This window comes from Oncorhynchus nerka, linkage group LG10, assembly GCF_034236695.1.
Source record: "Oncorhynchus nerka isolate Pitt River linkage group LG10, Oner_Uvic_2.0, whole genome shotgun sequence".
In the NCBI taxonomy this organism is placed as follows: Eukaryota; Metazoa; Chordata; class Actinopteri; order Salmoniformes; family Salmonidae; genus Oncorhynchus; species Oncorhynchus nerka.
In genome coordinates, this window is record NC_088405.1 from 92,059,848 (window position 1) to 92,077,347 (window position 17,500).

General features: G+C 50.6%; 1 protein-coding gene across 1 annotated transcript in view; it reads right to left on the bottom strand.

Moving 5' to 3' along the window:
* LOC115125502 (teneurin-2-like) overlaps nt 1–17,500 on the bottom strand; it is a 486,685-nt gene that overhangs the window by 87,256 nt on the left and 381,929 nt on the right. Inside the window, exons 9-10 of the mRNA XM_065023942.1 lie at nt 7,335–7,530; nt 827–928 (exon numbers count right to left, since the gene is read on the bottom strand). Coding sequence (XP_064880014.1) covers nt 827–928; nt 7,335–7,530 — 298 coding nt within the window. The remainder of the gene's footprint in view (nt 1–826; nt 929–7,334; nt 7,531–17,500) is intronic.

A 17,500-nucleotide genomic window follows, 5' to 3' on the forward strand; every position in this document is an offset into this window, starting at 1 on the left:
CTATAATATACCTATACAATACCTATAATATACCTATAATATACCTATAATATACCTATACAATACCTATAATACTATAATATACATATAATATACCTATAATATACCTATAATATACATATACTACTATAATATACATATAATATACCTATAATATACCTATAATATACCTATACAATACCTATAATATACCTATAATATACATATACTACTATAATATACATATAATATACCTATAATATACCTATAATATACATATAATATACCTATAATATACATATACTACTATAATATACATATAATATACCTATAATATACCTATAATATACCTATACAATACCTATAATATACCTATAATATACATATACTACTATAATATACATATAATATACCTATAATATACCTATAATATACCTATACAATACCTATAATATACCTATAATATACATATACTACTATAATATACATATAATATACCTATAATATACCTATAATATACATATAATATACCTATAATATACCTATAATATACATATACTACTATAATATACATATAATATACCTATAATATACCTATAATATACCTATACAATACCTATAATATACCTATAATATACATATACTACTATAATATACCTATACAATACCTATAATATACCTATAATATACCTATAATATACCTATACAATACCTATAATACTATAATATACATATAATATACCTATACAATACCTATAATACTATAATATACATATAATATACCTATACAATACCTATAACATACCTATACAAACCAATATAATCTAGGTGATAACAACGTTGGTACCTTTGGCACAATCCATGCCATGGAACCCTGGGAAGCAGTGGCACACACCCGACATACACTCTCCGTTTCCATGGCAATTCTGCGGGCATTCTTGCACTGAATCTAAAATTGAACAACAAGGAATGAAACAGACAAGTTATTATTAGAACTAAATCCTGTATATATGAATATATTATTATAACCAAATAAATATGAATATATTATTATAAAATCCAAATATATATTAATATATCATTATTATAACCAAATATATATTAATATATCATTATTATAACCAAATATATATTCATATATTACTATAACCAAATATATATTAATATATTTGTCACGTTCTGTCCATCGTTCGTATGTGTTTTCCTTGTTTTAGTGTTGGTCAGGACATGAGCTGGGTTGGCATTCTATGTTGTGTGTCTGGTTTGTCTATTTCTATGTTTGGCCTGATATGGTTCTCAATCAGAGGCAGGTGTTAGTCATTGTCTCTGATTGGGAACCATATTTAGGTAGCCTGTTTTGTGTTGGGTTTTGTGGGTGATTGTTCCTGTCTCTGTGTTTGCACCAGATAGGACTGTTTAGGTTTTCACTTTTCTTGTTTTGTTTAGTCTGTTCATGTATAGTCGTCTTTATTAAAAACATGAATAACCACCACGCTGCATTTTGGTCCGCCTCTCTTTCACCAGAAGAAAACCCTTACAATATTACTATAACCAAATATATATTAGTATATAATGATTAAATCCAAATATATATTAATATATTATTATTAAATCCAAATACATATTAATATATCATTATTATAACCAAATATATATTAATATATCATTATAACCAAATATATATTAATGATTAAATATGATATACAATAGAGAAGGATGTGATTGTTCCCTCTCCTTCTCCCTCCTCTAATATCCCTCTCCTTCCCCCTCCTCTAATATCCCTCTTCTTCCCTCTCCTCTAATATCCCTCTCCTTCTCCCTCCTCTAATATCCCTCTCCTTCTCACTCCTCTCTTTATCCCTCTCCTTCCCCCTCCTCTAATATCTCTCTCCTTCCCCCTCCTCTAATATCCCTCTCCTTCTCCCTCCTCTAATATCCCTCTCCTTCTCCCTCCTCTAATATCCCTTACCTTCTCCCTCCTCTAATATCCCTCTCCTTCTCCCTCCTCTAATATCCCCTCCTTCTTCCCCTCCTCTAATATCCCTCTCCTTCCCCTCCTCTAATATCCCTCCCCTCCTAATTCTCCCTCCTCTAATATCCCTCTAATATCCTTCCCCCTCCTCTAATATCCCTCTCCTTCCCCCTCCTCTAATATCCCTCTCCTTCTCCCTCCTCTAATATCCCTCTCCTTCCCCCTCCTCTAATATCCCTCTCCTTCCCCCTCCTCTAATATCCCTCTCCTTCCCCCTCCTCTAATATCCCTCTCCTTCTCACTCCTCTCTTTATCCCTCTCCTTCCCTCTCCTCTAATATCCCCTCCTCCTTCCCCTCCTCTAATATCCCTCCTTCCCTCTCCTCTAATATCCTCTCCTTCTCCCTTCTCTAATATCCCTTTCCTTCTATAATATCCATCCCTCTAATATCCCCCTCCTTCCCCCCTCCTAATATCCCTCCTCTAATTCCCTCTCCTCCTATAATATCCATCTCCTTCTCCCTCCTCTAATATCCCTCTCCTTCCCTCCTCCCCCTCTAATATCCCTCTCCTTCTCCCTCCTCTAATATCCCTCTCCTTCCCCTCCTCTAATATCCTCCTTCCCCCTCCTCTAATATCCTCTCTCCCTCCTTCCTCCTCCTCTCCTCTAATATCCCTCTCCTTCCCTCCTCTAATATCCCTCTCCTTCCCCCTCCTCTAATATCCCTCTCCTTCCCCCTCCTCTAATATCCCTCTCCTTCCCCTCCTTCCCTCCTCTAATATCCATCTCCTTCTCCCTCCTCTAATATCCCTCTCCTTCCCCTCCTCTAATATCCCTCTCCTTCCCTCCTCTAATATCCCTCTCCTTCCCCTCCTCTAATATCCCTCTCCTTCCCCCTCCTCTAATATCTCTCTCCTTCTTCCCCTCCTCTAATATCCCTCTCCTCCCCCTCCTCTAATATCCCTCCTTCTCCCTCCTCTAATATCCCTCCTTCCCCTCCTCTAATATCCTCTCCTTCCCCCTCCCTCTAATATCCCTCTCCTTCCCCTCCTATAATATCCATCTCCTTCTCCCTCCCTCTAATATCCCTCTCCTTCTCCCTCCTCTAATATCCCTCTCCTCTCCCTCCTCTAATATCCCTCTCCTTCCCCTCCTCTAATATCCCTTCCCCCTCCTTCTCCCTCCTCTAATATCTCCTTCCCCCTCCTCTAATATCCCTCTCCTTCCCCCTCCTTCCCCCCCTCCTCTAATATCCCTCTCCTTCCCCCTCCTCTAATATCCCTCTCCTTCCCCTCCTATAATATCCATCTCCTTCTCCCTCCTCTAATATCCCTCTCCTTCCCCCTCCTCTAATATCTCTCTCCTTCCCCCTCCTCTAATATCCCTCCTCTAATATCCCTCTCCTTCCCCCCTCCTATAATATCCATCTCCCCTCCCTCCTCTAATATCCCTCTCCTTCCCCCTCCTCTAATATCCCTCTCCTTCCCCCTCCTCTAATATCCCTCCTCCTCTCCTTCTAATATCCTCTCCTTCTTCCTCCTCTAATATCCCCCTCCTCTAATCCTCCTCCCTCCCTCCTCTAATATCCCTCTCCTTCCCCTCCTCTAATATCCCTCTCCTTCCCCTCCTCTAATATCCCTCTCCTTCTCCCTCCTCTAATATCCTCTCCCTTCCCTCCCTATCCCCTCCTTCCCCTCCTCTAATATCCCTCTCCTTCCCCCTCCTCTAATATCCCTCTCCTTCCCCCTCCTCTAATATCCTCTCCTTCCCTCCTCTAATATCCCTCCTCTAATATCCCTCTCCTTCCCCCTCCTCTAATATCCCTCTCCTTCCCCTCCTCTAATATCCCTCTCCTTCCCCCTCCTCTAATATCCCTCCTCTCCTTCCTTCCCCTCCTCTAATATCCCTCTCCTTCCCCTCCTCTAATATCCTCTCCTCCTTCCCCCCTCCTCTAATATCCCTCTCCTTCCCCCTCCTCTAATATCCCTCTCCTTCCCCTCCTCTAATATCCCTTCCCCTTCCCTCCCTCCCTCTAATATCCCTCTCCTTCTCCTCCTCCTCTTTATCCCTCTCCTTCTTCCCCCTCCTCTAATATCTCTAATATCCCTCTCCTCCTTCCCCCCTCCTCTAATATCCCTCTCTCCTTCCCCTCCTCTAATATCCCTCTCCTCCCCTCCTCCCCTCCTCCCCTAATATCCCTCCTCTCCTTCCCCTCCCCCTCTAATATCCCTCTCCTTCCTTCCCCTCTCCCTCTAATATCCCTCTCCTTCCCCTCCTCTAATATCCCTCTCCTTCCCCTCCTCTAATATCTCCTTCCCCTCTCCTTCCTCCCTCCTCTAATATCCCTCTCCTTCTCCCTCCTCTAATATCCCTCTCCTTCTCCCCTCCTCTAATATCCCTCCTTCCCCTCCTCCTCTAATATCCCTCTCCTTCTAATATCCCTCTTCCCCCTCCCTAATATCCTCTCCTTCCCTCCTCTAATATCCCTCTCCTTCCCCTCCTCTATCCTCTCCTTATCCCTCCTCTAATATCCTCTCCTTCTCCCTCCTCTAATATCCCTCTCCTTCCCCTCCTCTAATATCCCCTCCTCCCCTCCTCTAATATCCCTCTCCTTCCCCCTCCTCTAATATCCCCTCTCCCTTCCCCTCCCTCTAATATCCCTCTCCTTCCCCTCCTCTAATATCCTCTCTCCTTCCTCACTGCTCTCTTTATCCCTCTCCTTCTCCCTCCTCCTAATATCTAATATCCCTCTCCTTCCCCCCTCCTCTAATATCCCTCTCCTTCTCCTCCTCTAATATCCCTCTCCTTCTCCCCCTCCTCTAATATCCCTCTCCTTCCCTCCTCTAATAATATCCCTCTCCTTCCCCCTCCTCTAATATCCCTCTCCTTCTCACTCCTCTCTTTATCCCTCTCCTTCCCCTCCTCTAATATCCCTCTCCTTCTCACTCCTCTCTTTATCCCTCTCCTTCCCCCTCCTCTAATATCTCTCTCCTTCTCCCTCCTCTCTTTATCCTTCTCATTAACACCTCCGTTCTTTCCAGTTTTGATCAGGCAGACTCCTTCCCTCGTCACCTCTTTACCTCCCTACCGTTCATAATGAGACACATCTAAATAATTAACAGTCATTAAAGTTTTACTGAAGGCTGAACCTGCTGGCCTTTCTATAGCTAATATAATAGTCTGTTAAAATAGAGTTTAACACAGAACGACTAGTATTTGATGGAAGAATGATCTCGGGCACTATACTGTGTAGGCAGCTCCTGGCAGCAAGTAATACTGCATCTTTTGAGATTCAGGAATTCTTATTCCCATCGTTTATCTGTAAACATCCATTAGCAGAGAGACAATTAGCTAAGAAATATAAAGAATATGCACTGCACAGAACATTCAGAATGCCTCTCTGACTGTTTAACACATTATTTAAATGATTCAGTAAACTACAACTTCTTAGCATACCCCAAATGTCCTCACACCCCTTCGTCCTCCCTCCACAGCCCCTGCCACACATGATAGCCTCCCTAATATTATTTTAACATTTTATTTAACTAGCCAGCTAAGAACAAATTCTTATTTTCAATGACGGCCTAGGAACAGTGGGTTAACTGCCTGTTCAGGGGCCGAACGACAGATTTGTACCTTGTCAGCTCGGGGATTCGATCTTTCAACCTTTCGGTTACTAGTCCAACGCTCTAACCACTAGGCTACCCTGCCACCCCTACACTCTAACCACTAGGCTACCCTGCCACCCCTACACTCTAACCACTAGGCTACCCTGCCGCCCCTACACTCTAACCACTAGGCTACCTGCCGCCCCTACACTCTAACCACTAGGCTACCTGCCGCCCCTACACTCTAACCACTAGGCTACCTGCCGCCCCTACACTCTAACCACTAGGCTACCTGCCGCCCCTACACTCTAACCACTAGGCTACCTGCCGCCCTACACTCTAACCACTAGGCTACCTGCCGCCTCTACACTCTAACCACTAGGCTACCTGCCACCCTCTACACTCTAACCACTAGGCTACCTGCCACCTCTACACTCTAACCACTAGGCTACCTGCCACCCCTACACTCTAACCACTAGGCTACCTGCCACCTCTACACTCTAACCACTAGGCTACCTGCCACCTCTACACTCTAACCACTAGGCTACCTGCCGCCCCTACACTCTAACCACTAGGCTACCTACCCCCCTACACTCTAACCACTAGGCTACCTGCCACCCCTACACTCTAACCACTAGGCTACCTGCCACCCCTACACTCTAACCACTAGGCTACCTGCCACCCCTACACTCTAACCACTAGACTACCTGCCGCCCCTACACTCTAACCACTAGGCTACCTGCCGCCCCTACACTCTAACCACTAGGCTACCTGCCGCCCCTACACTCTAACCACTAGGCTACCTGCCGTCCCCTACACTCTAACCACTAGGCTACCTGCCGCCCCTACACTCTAACCACTAGGCTACCTACCCCCCCACCAGTACACATCCCCACTACAGAGGTCAGTGCAATTCCTGTCATTTAATTGGTTGGATCACTCAGTGTCCCCATGGCGATACGGCAGTGGGAGAGATGACACTCCACCACGATATGCTCCAGCCACTGTGGCGTGTCGTGTGTGGCGCCTCCCCACGGACCATTTAGAGGTTCACGGAAGCATAAAAGGCAAATGAACAATGAGCAGATTCGTATTCATTTACTAAGAGAGTCTACTGTATGAATACGAAACGCTTGCTTTGGCCTCGTGGATATCAATGTGTGTCTTTAGGCTGGACCTGCACAGGACTCTAGGGAACAGTTAGGAGTTAGAGTTGCCAAGCTAAGCCCAGTCTTTTCTCACTTCCTCCTCTCTTTCAGTCTCAAGCTCCGGTTCTGTTCTGTTCGGCCTGGGTTCTGTTCTCAGTAGCATCCTCTCCTCAGAGAAGGTTATAATTCAAATGAAAATCTCTAAATCAAAGATGTTGTGTCGTGCGTTTACTGCAGCAGAGCCACGTGTGCCGTGTGGACACAGTGGCACCAGAGAGTCATGAATACAACTACATTTCCTGTGGTTTTTACCTCTCGTTTGTTCTCGGCTGTTACATGTTTGTCTACTGTTCAGGGAACTGTGTGACGGCAGCTTGTGTACAAACGGAGAGACACTCCACAGGGATACATCTCTTTTATGACTCAATCTCCATCCAACACTTTTATCAGAGCTCACTCCCAATATCAGCCTATCAGACCAACGGGGATGCAATCCTGGAAGGGTGAATTTGTAAAACTCACTCAGAGGTGTTACTTACTACCAGAATCCAAAATGTTCCGCCCTGGCTTTACAAGGAGAATATAGAAGTGTACAGCAAAGCAGGTAAATATAACAACAGCACCCACCTAGAGCCACGGTGCTGAAGGAGACAGACTCCTTGTCCTTGCCGTCGTTGTAGAAGGCCAGATGCCAGGTGCCAGGGTCCAGGTACTGAACAAAGATGGCCTCGTTCAGAACCACCGTGTGGATGCTGCGGCGCTCCCGAGGAGACTCCACCACACTCCACTTCTCCTTCCCGTCCAGACGCTCCATGTAGTCATACTGAATACAGAGAACAGGGTTAGAGAGGCAAGGAGGGACAACAGAGAGAACAGGGTTAGAGAGGCAGGGAGGGACAACAGAGAGAACAGGGTTAGAGAGGGAGGGAGGGACAACAGAGAGAACAGGGTTAGAGAGGCAGGGAGGGACAACAGAGAGAACAGGGTTAGAGAGGCAAGGAGGGACAACAGAGAGAACAGGGTTAGAGAGGCAGGGAGGGACAACAGAGAGAACAGGGTTAGAGAGGGAGGGAGGGACAACAGAGAGAACAGGGTTAGAGAGGGAGAGAGGGAGGGAGGACAACATAGAGAACAGGGTTAGAGAGGCAAGGAGGGACAACAGAGAGAACAGGGTTAGAGAGGCAGGGAGGGACAACAGAGAGAACAGGGTTAGAGAGGGAGGGAGGGACAACAGAGAGAACAGGGTTAGAGAGGCAGGGAGGGACAACAGAGAGAACAGGGTTAGAGAGGGAGAGAGGGAGGGAGGGACAACATAGAGAACAGGGTTAGAGAGGGAGAGAGGGAGGGAGGGACAACAGAGAGAACAGGGTTAGAGAGGGAGAGATGCAGGGAGGGACAAAAGAGAGAACAGGGTTAGAGAGGGAGAGAGGGAGGGAGGGACAACAGAGAGAACAGGGTTAGAGAGGGAGAGAGGGAGGGAGGGACAACAGAGAGAACAGGGTTAGAGAGGGAGAGAGGCAGGGAGGGACAACAGAGAGAACAGGGTTAGTAAGGGAGAGAGGGAGGGACAACAGAGGGAACAGGGTTAGAGAGGCAGAGAGGGAGGGAGGGACAACAGAGAGAACAGGGTTAGTAAGGGAGAGAGGGAGGGAGGGACAACAGAGAGAACAGGGTTAGAGAGGCAGGGAGGGACAACAGAGAGAACAGGGTTAGAGAGGCAGAGAGAGAGGGAGGGACAACAGAGAGAACAGGGTTAGAGAGGCAGGGAGGGACAACATAGAGAACAGGGTTAGAGAGGGAGAGAGGGAGGGAGGGACAACAGAGGGAACAGGGTTAGAGAGGCAGGGAGGGACAACAGAGAGAACAGGGTTAGAGAGGCAGGGAGGGACAACAGAGAGAACAGGGTTAGAACAGGGGGAGGGTTAGAGAACAGGTTAGAGAGAGAGAGGGAGGGACAACAGAGAGAACAGGGTTAGAGAGGCAGGGAGGGACAACAGAGAGAACAGGGTTAGAGAGGGAGAGAGGGAGGGAGGGACAACAGAGAGAACAGGGTTAGAGAGGCAGAGAGGGAGGGAGGGACAACAGAGAGAACAGGGTTAGAGAGGCAGGGAGGGACAACAGAGAGAACAGGGTTAGAGAGGAGGGAGGACAACAGAGAGAACAGGGTTAGGAGGAGGGACAACAGAGAGAACAGGGTTAGAGAGGGAGGGAGGACAACAGAACAGGGTTAGGAGGCAGGGAGGGACAACAGAGAGAACAGGGTTAGAGAGGGAGGGAGGGACAACAGAGAGAACAGGGTTAGAGAGGCAGGGAGGGACAACAGAGAGAACAGGGTTAGAGAGGCAGGGAGGGACAACAGAGAGAACAGGGTTAGAGAGGCAGGGAGGGACAACAGAGAGAACAGGGTTAGAGAGGCAGGGAGGGACAACAGAGAGAACAGGGTTAGAGAGGCAGGGAGGGACAACAGAGAGAACAGGGTTAGAGAGGCAGGGAGGGACAACAGAGAGAACAGGGTTAGAGAGGCAGGGAGGGACAACAGAGAACAGGGTTACAGGGAGGGACAACAGAGAGAACAGGGTTAGAGAGGGAGGGAGGGACAACAGAGAGAACAGGGTTAGAGAGGCAGGGAGGGACAACAGAGAGAACAGGGTTAGAGAGGGAGGGAGGGACAACAGAGAGAACAGGGTTAGAGAGGCAGGGAGGGACAACAGAGAGAACAGGGTTAGAGAGGCAGGGAGGGACAACAGAGAGAACAGGGTTAGAGAGGCAGGGAGGGACAACAGAGAGAACAGGGTTAGAGAGGCAGGGAGGGACAACAGAGAGAACAGGGTTAGAGAGGGAACAGGGGGAGGGACAACAGAGAGAACAGGGTTAGAGAGGCAGGGAGGGACAACAGAGAGAACAGGGTTAGAGAGGCAGGGAGGGACAACAGAGAGAACAGGGTTAGAGAGGGAGGGAGGGACAACAGAGAGAACAGGGTTAGAGAGGCAGGGAGGGACAACAGAGAGAACAGGGTTAGAGAGGCAGGGAGGGACAACAGAGAGAACAGGGTTAGAGAGGCAGGGAGGGACAACAGAGAGAACAGGGTTAGAGAGGCAGGGAGGGACAACAGAGAGAACAGGGTTAGAGAGGGAGGGAGGGACAACAGAGAGAACAGGGTTAGAGAGGAGAGGGAGGGACAACAGAGAGAACAGGGTTAGAGAGGGAGGGAGGGACAACAGAGAGAACAGGGTTAGAGAGGGAGAGAGGGCGGGAGGGACAACAGAGAGAACAGGGTTAGAGAGGCAGGGAGGGACAACAGAGAGAACAGGGTTAGAGAGGGAGGGAGGGACAACAGAGAGAACAGGGTTAGAGAGGCAGGGAGGGACAACAGAGAGAACAGGGTTAGAGAGGGAGAGAGGGAGGGACAACAGAGAGAACAGGGTTAGAGAGGGAGGGAGGGACAACAGAGAGAACAGGGTTAGAGAGGAGGGAGGGACAACAGAGAGAACAGGGTTAGAGAGGAGGGAGGGACAACAGAGAGAACAGGGTTAGAGAGGCAGGGAGGGACAACAGAGAGAACAGGGTTAGAGAGGAGAGAGGGAGGGACAACAGAGAGAACAGGGTTAGAGAGGCAGAGAGGAGGGAGGGACAACAGAGAGAACAGGGTTAGAGAGGAGAGAGGGACAACAGAGAGAACAGGGTTAGGAGGGGAGAGGGGAGGGACAGAGAGAACAGGGTTAGAGAGGGGAGGGACAACAGAGAGAACAGGGTTAGAGAGGGAGGGAGGGACAACAGAGAGAACAGGGTTAGAGAGGAGAGGGAGGGACAACAGAGAGAACAGGGTTAGAGAGGGAGGGAGGGACAACAGAGAGAACAGGGTTAGAGAGGAGGGAGGGACAACAGAGAGAACAGGGTTAGAGGGAGGAACAGGGAGAGAGGAGGGAGGGACAACAGAGAGAACAGGGTTAGAGAGAGAGGGACAACAGAGAGAACAGGGTTAGAGGGAGAGAGAACAGGGAGGGAGGGACAAAGAGAGGGTTAGAACAGGGTTAGAGAACAGGGAGAGAGGAGGGAGGGACAACAGAGAGAACAGGGTTAGAGAGGGAGGGAGGACAAGGGACAACAGAGAGAACAGGGTTAGAGAGGGAGAGGGAGGAGGGACAACAGAGAGAACAGGGTTAGAGAGGGAGGGAGGGAGGGACAACAGAGAGAACAGGGTTAGGGAAAACAGAGGGAGAGAGGAGGGAGGGACAACAGAGAGAACAGGGTTAGAGAGGCAGGGAGGGACAACAGAGAGAACAGGGTTAGAGAGGGAGAGGGAGAGGGAGGGACAACAGAGAGAACAGGGTTAGAGAGGCAGGGAGGGACAACAGAGAGAACAGGGTTAGAGAGGGAGAGAGGGAGGGACAACAGAGAGAACAGGGTTAGAGAGGGAGGGAGGGACAACAGAGAGAACAGGGTTAGAGAGGCAGGGGGGGGACAACAGAGAGAACAGGGTTAGAGAGGAGAGAACAGGGTTAGAGAGGGAGGGACAACAGAGAGAACAGGGTTAGAGAGGGAGGGAGGGACAACAGAGAGAACAGGGTTAGAGAGGGAGAGAGGAGGGAGGGACAACAGAGAGAACAGGGTTAGAGAGGCAGGAGGGAGGGAACAGAGAGAACAGGGTTAGAGAGAGAGAGGGAGGGAGGGACAACAGAGAGAACAGGGTTAGAGAGGCAGAGGAGGGGGGAGGGACAACAGAGAGAACAGGGTTAGAGGGACAACAGAGAGAACAGGGTTAGAGGGGAGGGAGGGACAACAGAGAGAACAGGGTTAGAGAGGGAGGGAGGGGACAACAGAGAGAACAGGGTTAGAGAGGGAGGGAGGGAGGGACAACAGAGAGAACAGGGTTAGAGAGGCAGGGAGGGACAACAGAGAGAACAGGGTTAGAGAGGGAGGGAGGGACAACAGAGAGAACAGGGTTAGAGAGGAGAGGGAGGGACAACAGAGAGAACAGGGTTAGAGAGGCAGGGAGAGGACAACAGAGAGAACAGGGTTAGAGAGGCAGGGAGGGACAACAGAGAGAACAGGGTTAGAGAGGCAGGGAGGGACAACAGAGAGAACAGGGTTAGAGAGGCAGGGAGGGACAACAGAGAGAACAGGGTTAGAGAGGGAGGGAGGGACAACAGAGAGAACAGGGTTAGAGAGGCAGGGAGGGACAACAGAGAGAACAGGGTTAGAGAGGGGGAGGGACAACAGAGAGAACAGGGTTAGAGAGGCAGGGAGGGACAACAGAGAGAACAGGGTTAGAGGGAGGGAGGGAGGGACAACAGAGAGAACAGGGTTAGAGAGGCAGGGAGGGACAACAGAGAGAACAGGGTTAGAGAGGGAGAGAGGGAGGGAACAGGGACAACAGAGAGAACAGGGTTAGACAACAGAGGAGAGAGGGAGGGAGGGACAACAGAGAGAACAGGGTTAGAGAGGCAGGGAGGGACAACAGAGAGAACAGGGTTAGAGAGGCAGGGAGGGACAACAGAGAGAACAGGGTTAGAGAGGGAGGGAGGGACAACAGAGAGAACAGGGTTAGAGAGGCAGGGAGGGACAACAGAGAGAACAGGGTTAGAGAGGCAGGGAGGGACAACAGAGAGAACAGGGTTAGAGAGGAGGAGGAGGGACAACAGAGAGAACAGGGTTAGAGAGGGGAGAGGGAGGGAGGGACAACAGAGAGAACAGGGTTAGAGAGGAGGGAGGACAACAGAGAGAACAGGGTTAGTGAGGGAGGAGGGAGGGAGGGACAACAGAGAGAACAGGGTTAGAGAGAGAGGAGGGAGGGACAACAGAGAGAACAGGGTTAGAGAGGGAGGGGAGGGACAACAGAGAGAACAGGGTTAGAGAGGCAGGGAGGGACAACAGAGAGAACAGGGTTAGAGAGGGAGGGAGTGAGGGACAACAGAGAGAACAGGGTTAGTGAGGGAGAGAGAGAGGGAGGGACAACAGAGAGAACAGGGTTAGTGAGGGAGAGAGAGAGGGAGGGACAACAGAGAGAACAGGGTTAGAGAGGCAGGGAGGGACAACAGAGAGAACAGGGTTAGAGAGGCAGAGAGGGAGGGACAACAGAGAGAACAGGGTTAGAGAGGCAGAGAGGGAGGGACAACAGAGAGAACAGGGTTAGAGAGGGAGAGAGGGAGGGACACAGAGAGAACAGGGTTAGAGAGGGAGAGAGAGAGGGAGGGACAACAGAGAGAACAGGGTTAGAGAGGCAGGGAGGGACAACAGAGAGAACAGGGTTAGAGAGGCAGGGAGGGACAACAGAGAGAACAGGGTTAGAGAGGCAGGGAGGGACAACAGAGAGAACAGGGTTAGAGAGGGAGAGAGAGAGGGAGGGACAACAGAGAGAACAGGGTTAGAGAGGGAGAGAGGGAGGGACACAGAGAGAACAGGGTTAGAGAGGGAGAGAGAGAGGGAGGGACAACAGAGAGAACAGGGTTAGAGAGGCAGGGAGGGACAACAGAGAGAACAGGGTTAGAGAGGGAGAGAGAGAGGGAGGGACAACAGAGAGAACAGGGTTAGAGAGGGAGAGAGGGAGGGACACAGAGAGAACAGGGTTAGAGAGGGAGAGAGGGCGGGAGGGACAACAGAGAGAACAGGGTTAGAGAGGCAGGGAGGGACAACAGAGAGAACAGGGTTAGAGAGGGAGAGAGGGAGGGAGGGACAACAGAGAGAACAGGGTTAGTGAGGGAGGGAGGGACAACAGAGAGAACAGGGTTAGAGAGGCAGGGAGGGAGGGAGGGACAACAGAGAGAACAGGGTTAGAGAGGCAGGGAGGGAGGGAGGGACAACAGAGAGAACAGGGTTAGAGAGGGAGAGAGGGACAATAGAGAGAACAGGGTTAGTGAGGCAGGGAGGGACAACAGAGAGAACAGGGTTAGAGAGGGAGGGAGGGACAACAGAGAGAACAGGGTTAGAGAGGCAGGGAGGGACAACAGAGAGAACAGGGTTAGAGAGGCAGGGAGGGACAACAGAGAGAACAGGGTTAGAGAGGGAGAGAGGGACAACAGAGAGAACAGAGTTAGAGAGGGAGAGAGGGACAACAGAGAGAACAGGGTTAGAGAGAGAGGGAAAACAGAGAGAACAGGGTTAGAGAGGCAGGGAGGGACAACAGAGAGAACAGGGTTAGAGAGGGAGAGAGGGAGGGAGGGACAACAGAGAGAACAGGGTTAGAGAGGCAGGGAGGGACAACAGAGAGAACAGGGTTAGTGAGGGAGGGAGGGACAACAGAGAGAACAGGGTTAGAGAGGCAGGGAGGGACAACAGAGAGAACAGGGTTAGAGAGGCAGGGAGGGACAACATAGAGAACAGGGTTAGAGAGGGAGAGAGGGACAACAGAGAGAACAGAGTTAGAGAGGGAGAGAGGGACAACAGAGAGAACAGGGTTAGAGAGGGAGGGAGGGACAACAGAGAGAACAGGGTTAGAGAGGGAGAGAGGGAGGGAGGGACAACAGAGAGAACAGAGTTAGAGAGGCAGGGAGGGACACAGAGAGAACAGGGTTAGTGAGGGAGGGAGGGACAACAGAGAGAACAGGGTTAGTGAGGGAGGGAGGGACAACAGAGAGAACAGGGTTAGAGAGGGAGAGAGAGAGGGAGGGACAACAGAGAGAACAGGGCTAGTGAGGGAGAGAGAGAGGGACAACAGAGAGAACAGGGTTAGTGAGGGAGAGAGAGAGGGAGGGACAACAGAGAGAACAGGGTTAGAGAGGGAGAGAGAGAGGGAGGGACAACAGAGAGAACAGGGCTAGTGAGGGAGAGAGGGACAACAGAGAGAACAGGGTTAGAGAGGGAGAGAGAGAGGGAGGGACAACAGAGAGAACAGGGTTAGAGAGGGAGAGAGAGAGGGAGGGACAACAGAGAGAACAGGGTTAGAGAGGGAGAGAGGGAGGGAGGGACAACAGAGAGAACAGGGTTAGAGAGGGAGAGAGGGAGGGACACAGAGAGAACAGGGTTAGAGAGGGAGAGAGAGAGGGAGGGACAACAGAGAGAACAGGGCTAGTGAGGGAGAGAGAGAGGGACAACAGAGAGAACAGGGTTAGTGAGGGAGAGAGAGACAACAGAGAGAACAGGGTTAGTGAGGGAGAGAGGGACAACAGAGAGAACAGGGTTAGTGAGGGAGAGAGAGACAACAGAGAGAACAGGGTTAGAGAGGGAGAGAGGGACAACAGAGAGAACAGGGCTAGTGAGGGAGAGAGAGAGGGACAACAGAGAGAACAGGGTTAGAGAGGCAGGGAGGGACAACAGAGAGAACAGGGCTAGTGAGGGAGAGAGAGAGGGACAACAGAGAGAACAGGGTTAGTGAGGGAGAGAGAGACAACAGAGAGAACAGGGTTAGTGAGGGAGAGAGGGACAACAGAGAGAACAGGGTTAGTGAGGGAGAGAGGGACAACAGAGAGAACAGGGTTAGAGGGAGGAGGGACAACAGAGAGAACAGGGTTAGTGAGGGAGAGAGGGACAACAGAGAGAACAGGGTTAGTGAGGGGGAGAGGGAGGGACAACAGAGAGAACAGGGTTAGAGAGGGAGAGGGAGAGACAACAGAGGAGGGACAACAGAGAGAACAGGGTTAGGGAGAGGGAGAACAGGGAGAGAGGGAGGGACAACAGAGAGAACAGGGTTAGAGAGGGAGAGAGGAGGGAGGGACAACAGAGAGAACAGGGTTAGAGAGGGAGAGAGAGGGACAACAGAGAGAACAGGGTTAGAGAGGGAGACAGAGAGGGAGGGACAACAGAGAGAACAGGGTTAGAGGGAGGAGTGAGGGAGGGACAACAGAGAGAACAGGGTTAGTGAGGAGAGAGAGAGGGAGGGACAACAGAGAGAACAGGGTTAGAGAGGGAGAGAGGGAGGGACAACAGAGAGAACAGGGTTAGAGAGGGAGAGAGAGGGAGGGACAACAGAGAGAACAGGGTTAGAGAGGAGAGGGAGGGACAACAGAGAGAACAGGGTTAGAGAGGCAGGGAGGGACAACAGAGAGAACAGGGTTAGAGAGGAGAGAGGGAGGGACAACAGAGAGAACAGGGTTAGAGAGGAGGAGGGACAACAGAGAGAACAGGGTTAGAGAGGCAGGGAGGGACAACAGAGAGAACAGGGTTAGAGAGGCAGGGAGGGACAACAGAGAGAACAGGGTTAGAGAGGCAGGGAGGGACAACAGAGAGAACAGGGTTAGAGAGGGGAGGGAGGGACAACAGAGAGAACAGGGTTAGAGAGGCAGGGAGGGACAACAGAGAGAACAGGGTTAGAGAGGCAGGGAGGGACAACAGAGAGAACAGGGTTAGAGAGGCAGGGAGGGACAACAGAGAGAACAGGGTTAGAGAGGCAGGGAGGGACAACAGAGAGAACAGGGTTAGTGAGGGAGGGAGGGACAACAGAGAGAACAGGGTTAGTGAGGGAGAGAGGGACAACAGAGAGAACAGGGTTAGTGAGGGAGAAAGAGAGGGAGGGACAACAGAGAGAACAGGGTTAGAGAGGGAGAGAGAGAGGGAGGGACAACAGAGAGAACAGGGTTAGAGAGGGAGAGAGAGAGGGAGGGACAACAGAGAGAACAGGGTTAGTGAGGGGAGAGAGGGACAACAGAGAGAACAGGGTTAGAGAGGGAGAGAGTTAGAGGGAGGGACAACAGAGAGAACAGGGTTAGAGAGGGGGAGAGAGGGAGGGACAACAGAGAGAACAGGGTTAGAGAGGGAGAGAGGGAGGGACACAGAGAGAACAGGGTTAGAGAGGGAGAGAGGGAGGGACAACAGAGAGAACAGGGTTAGAGAGGGAGAGAGGGAGGGACAACAGAGAGAACAGGGTTAGAGAGGGAGAGAGAGGAGGGACAACAGAGAGAACAGGGTTAGAGAGGCAGGGAGGGACAACAGAGAGAACAGGGTTAGAGAGGGAGAGAGAGAGGGAGGGACAACAGAGAGAACAGGGTTAGAGAGGGAGAGAGAGAGGGAGGGACAACAGAGAGAACAGGGTTAGAGAGGGGGAGAGAGGGAGGGACACAGAGAGAACAGGGTTAGAGAGGGAGAGAGAGAGGGAGGGACAACAGAGAGAACAGGGTTAGAGAGGAGAGGGAGGGACACAGAGAGAACAGGGTTAGTGAGGGAGGGAGGGACAACAGAGAGAACAGGGTTAGAGAGGCAGGGAGGGACAACAGAGAGAACAGGGTTAGAGAGGCAGAGAGAGGGGGAGGGAGGGACAACAGAGAGAACAGGGTTAGTGAGGGAGGAGGGACAACAGAGAGAACAGGGTTAGTGAGGGGAGGGAGGGACAACAGAGAGAACAGGGTTAGTGAGGGAGGGAGGGACAACAGAGAGAACAGGGTTAGTGAGGGAGGGAGGGACAACAGAGAGAACAGGGTTAGTGAGGGAGGGAGGGACAACAGAGAGAACAGGGTTAGTGAGGGAGGAGGGACAACAGAGAGAACAGGGTTAGTGAGGGAGGGAGGGACAACAGAGAGAACAGGGTTAGAGAGGCAGGGAGGGACAACAGAGAGAACAGGGTTAGTGAGGGAGGGAGGGACAACAGAGAGAACAGGGTTAGTGAGGGAGGGAGGGACAACAGAGAGAACAGGGTTAGAGAGGCAGGGAGGGACAACAGAGAGAACAGGGTTAGAGAGGCCAGGGAGGGACACAGAGAGAACAGGGTTAGAGAGGAGAGAGAGAGGGAGGGACAACAGAGAGAACAGGGTTAGAGAGGCAGGGAGGGACAACAGAGAGAACAGGGTTAGTGAGGAGGGAGGGACAACAGAGAGAACAGGGATAGTGAGGGAGGGAGGGAACAGAGAGAACAGGGTTAGAGAGGG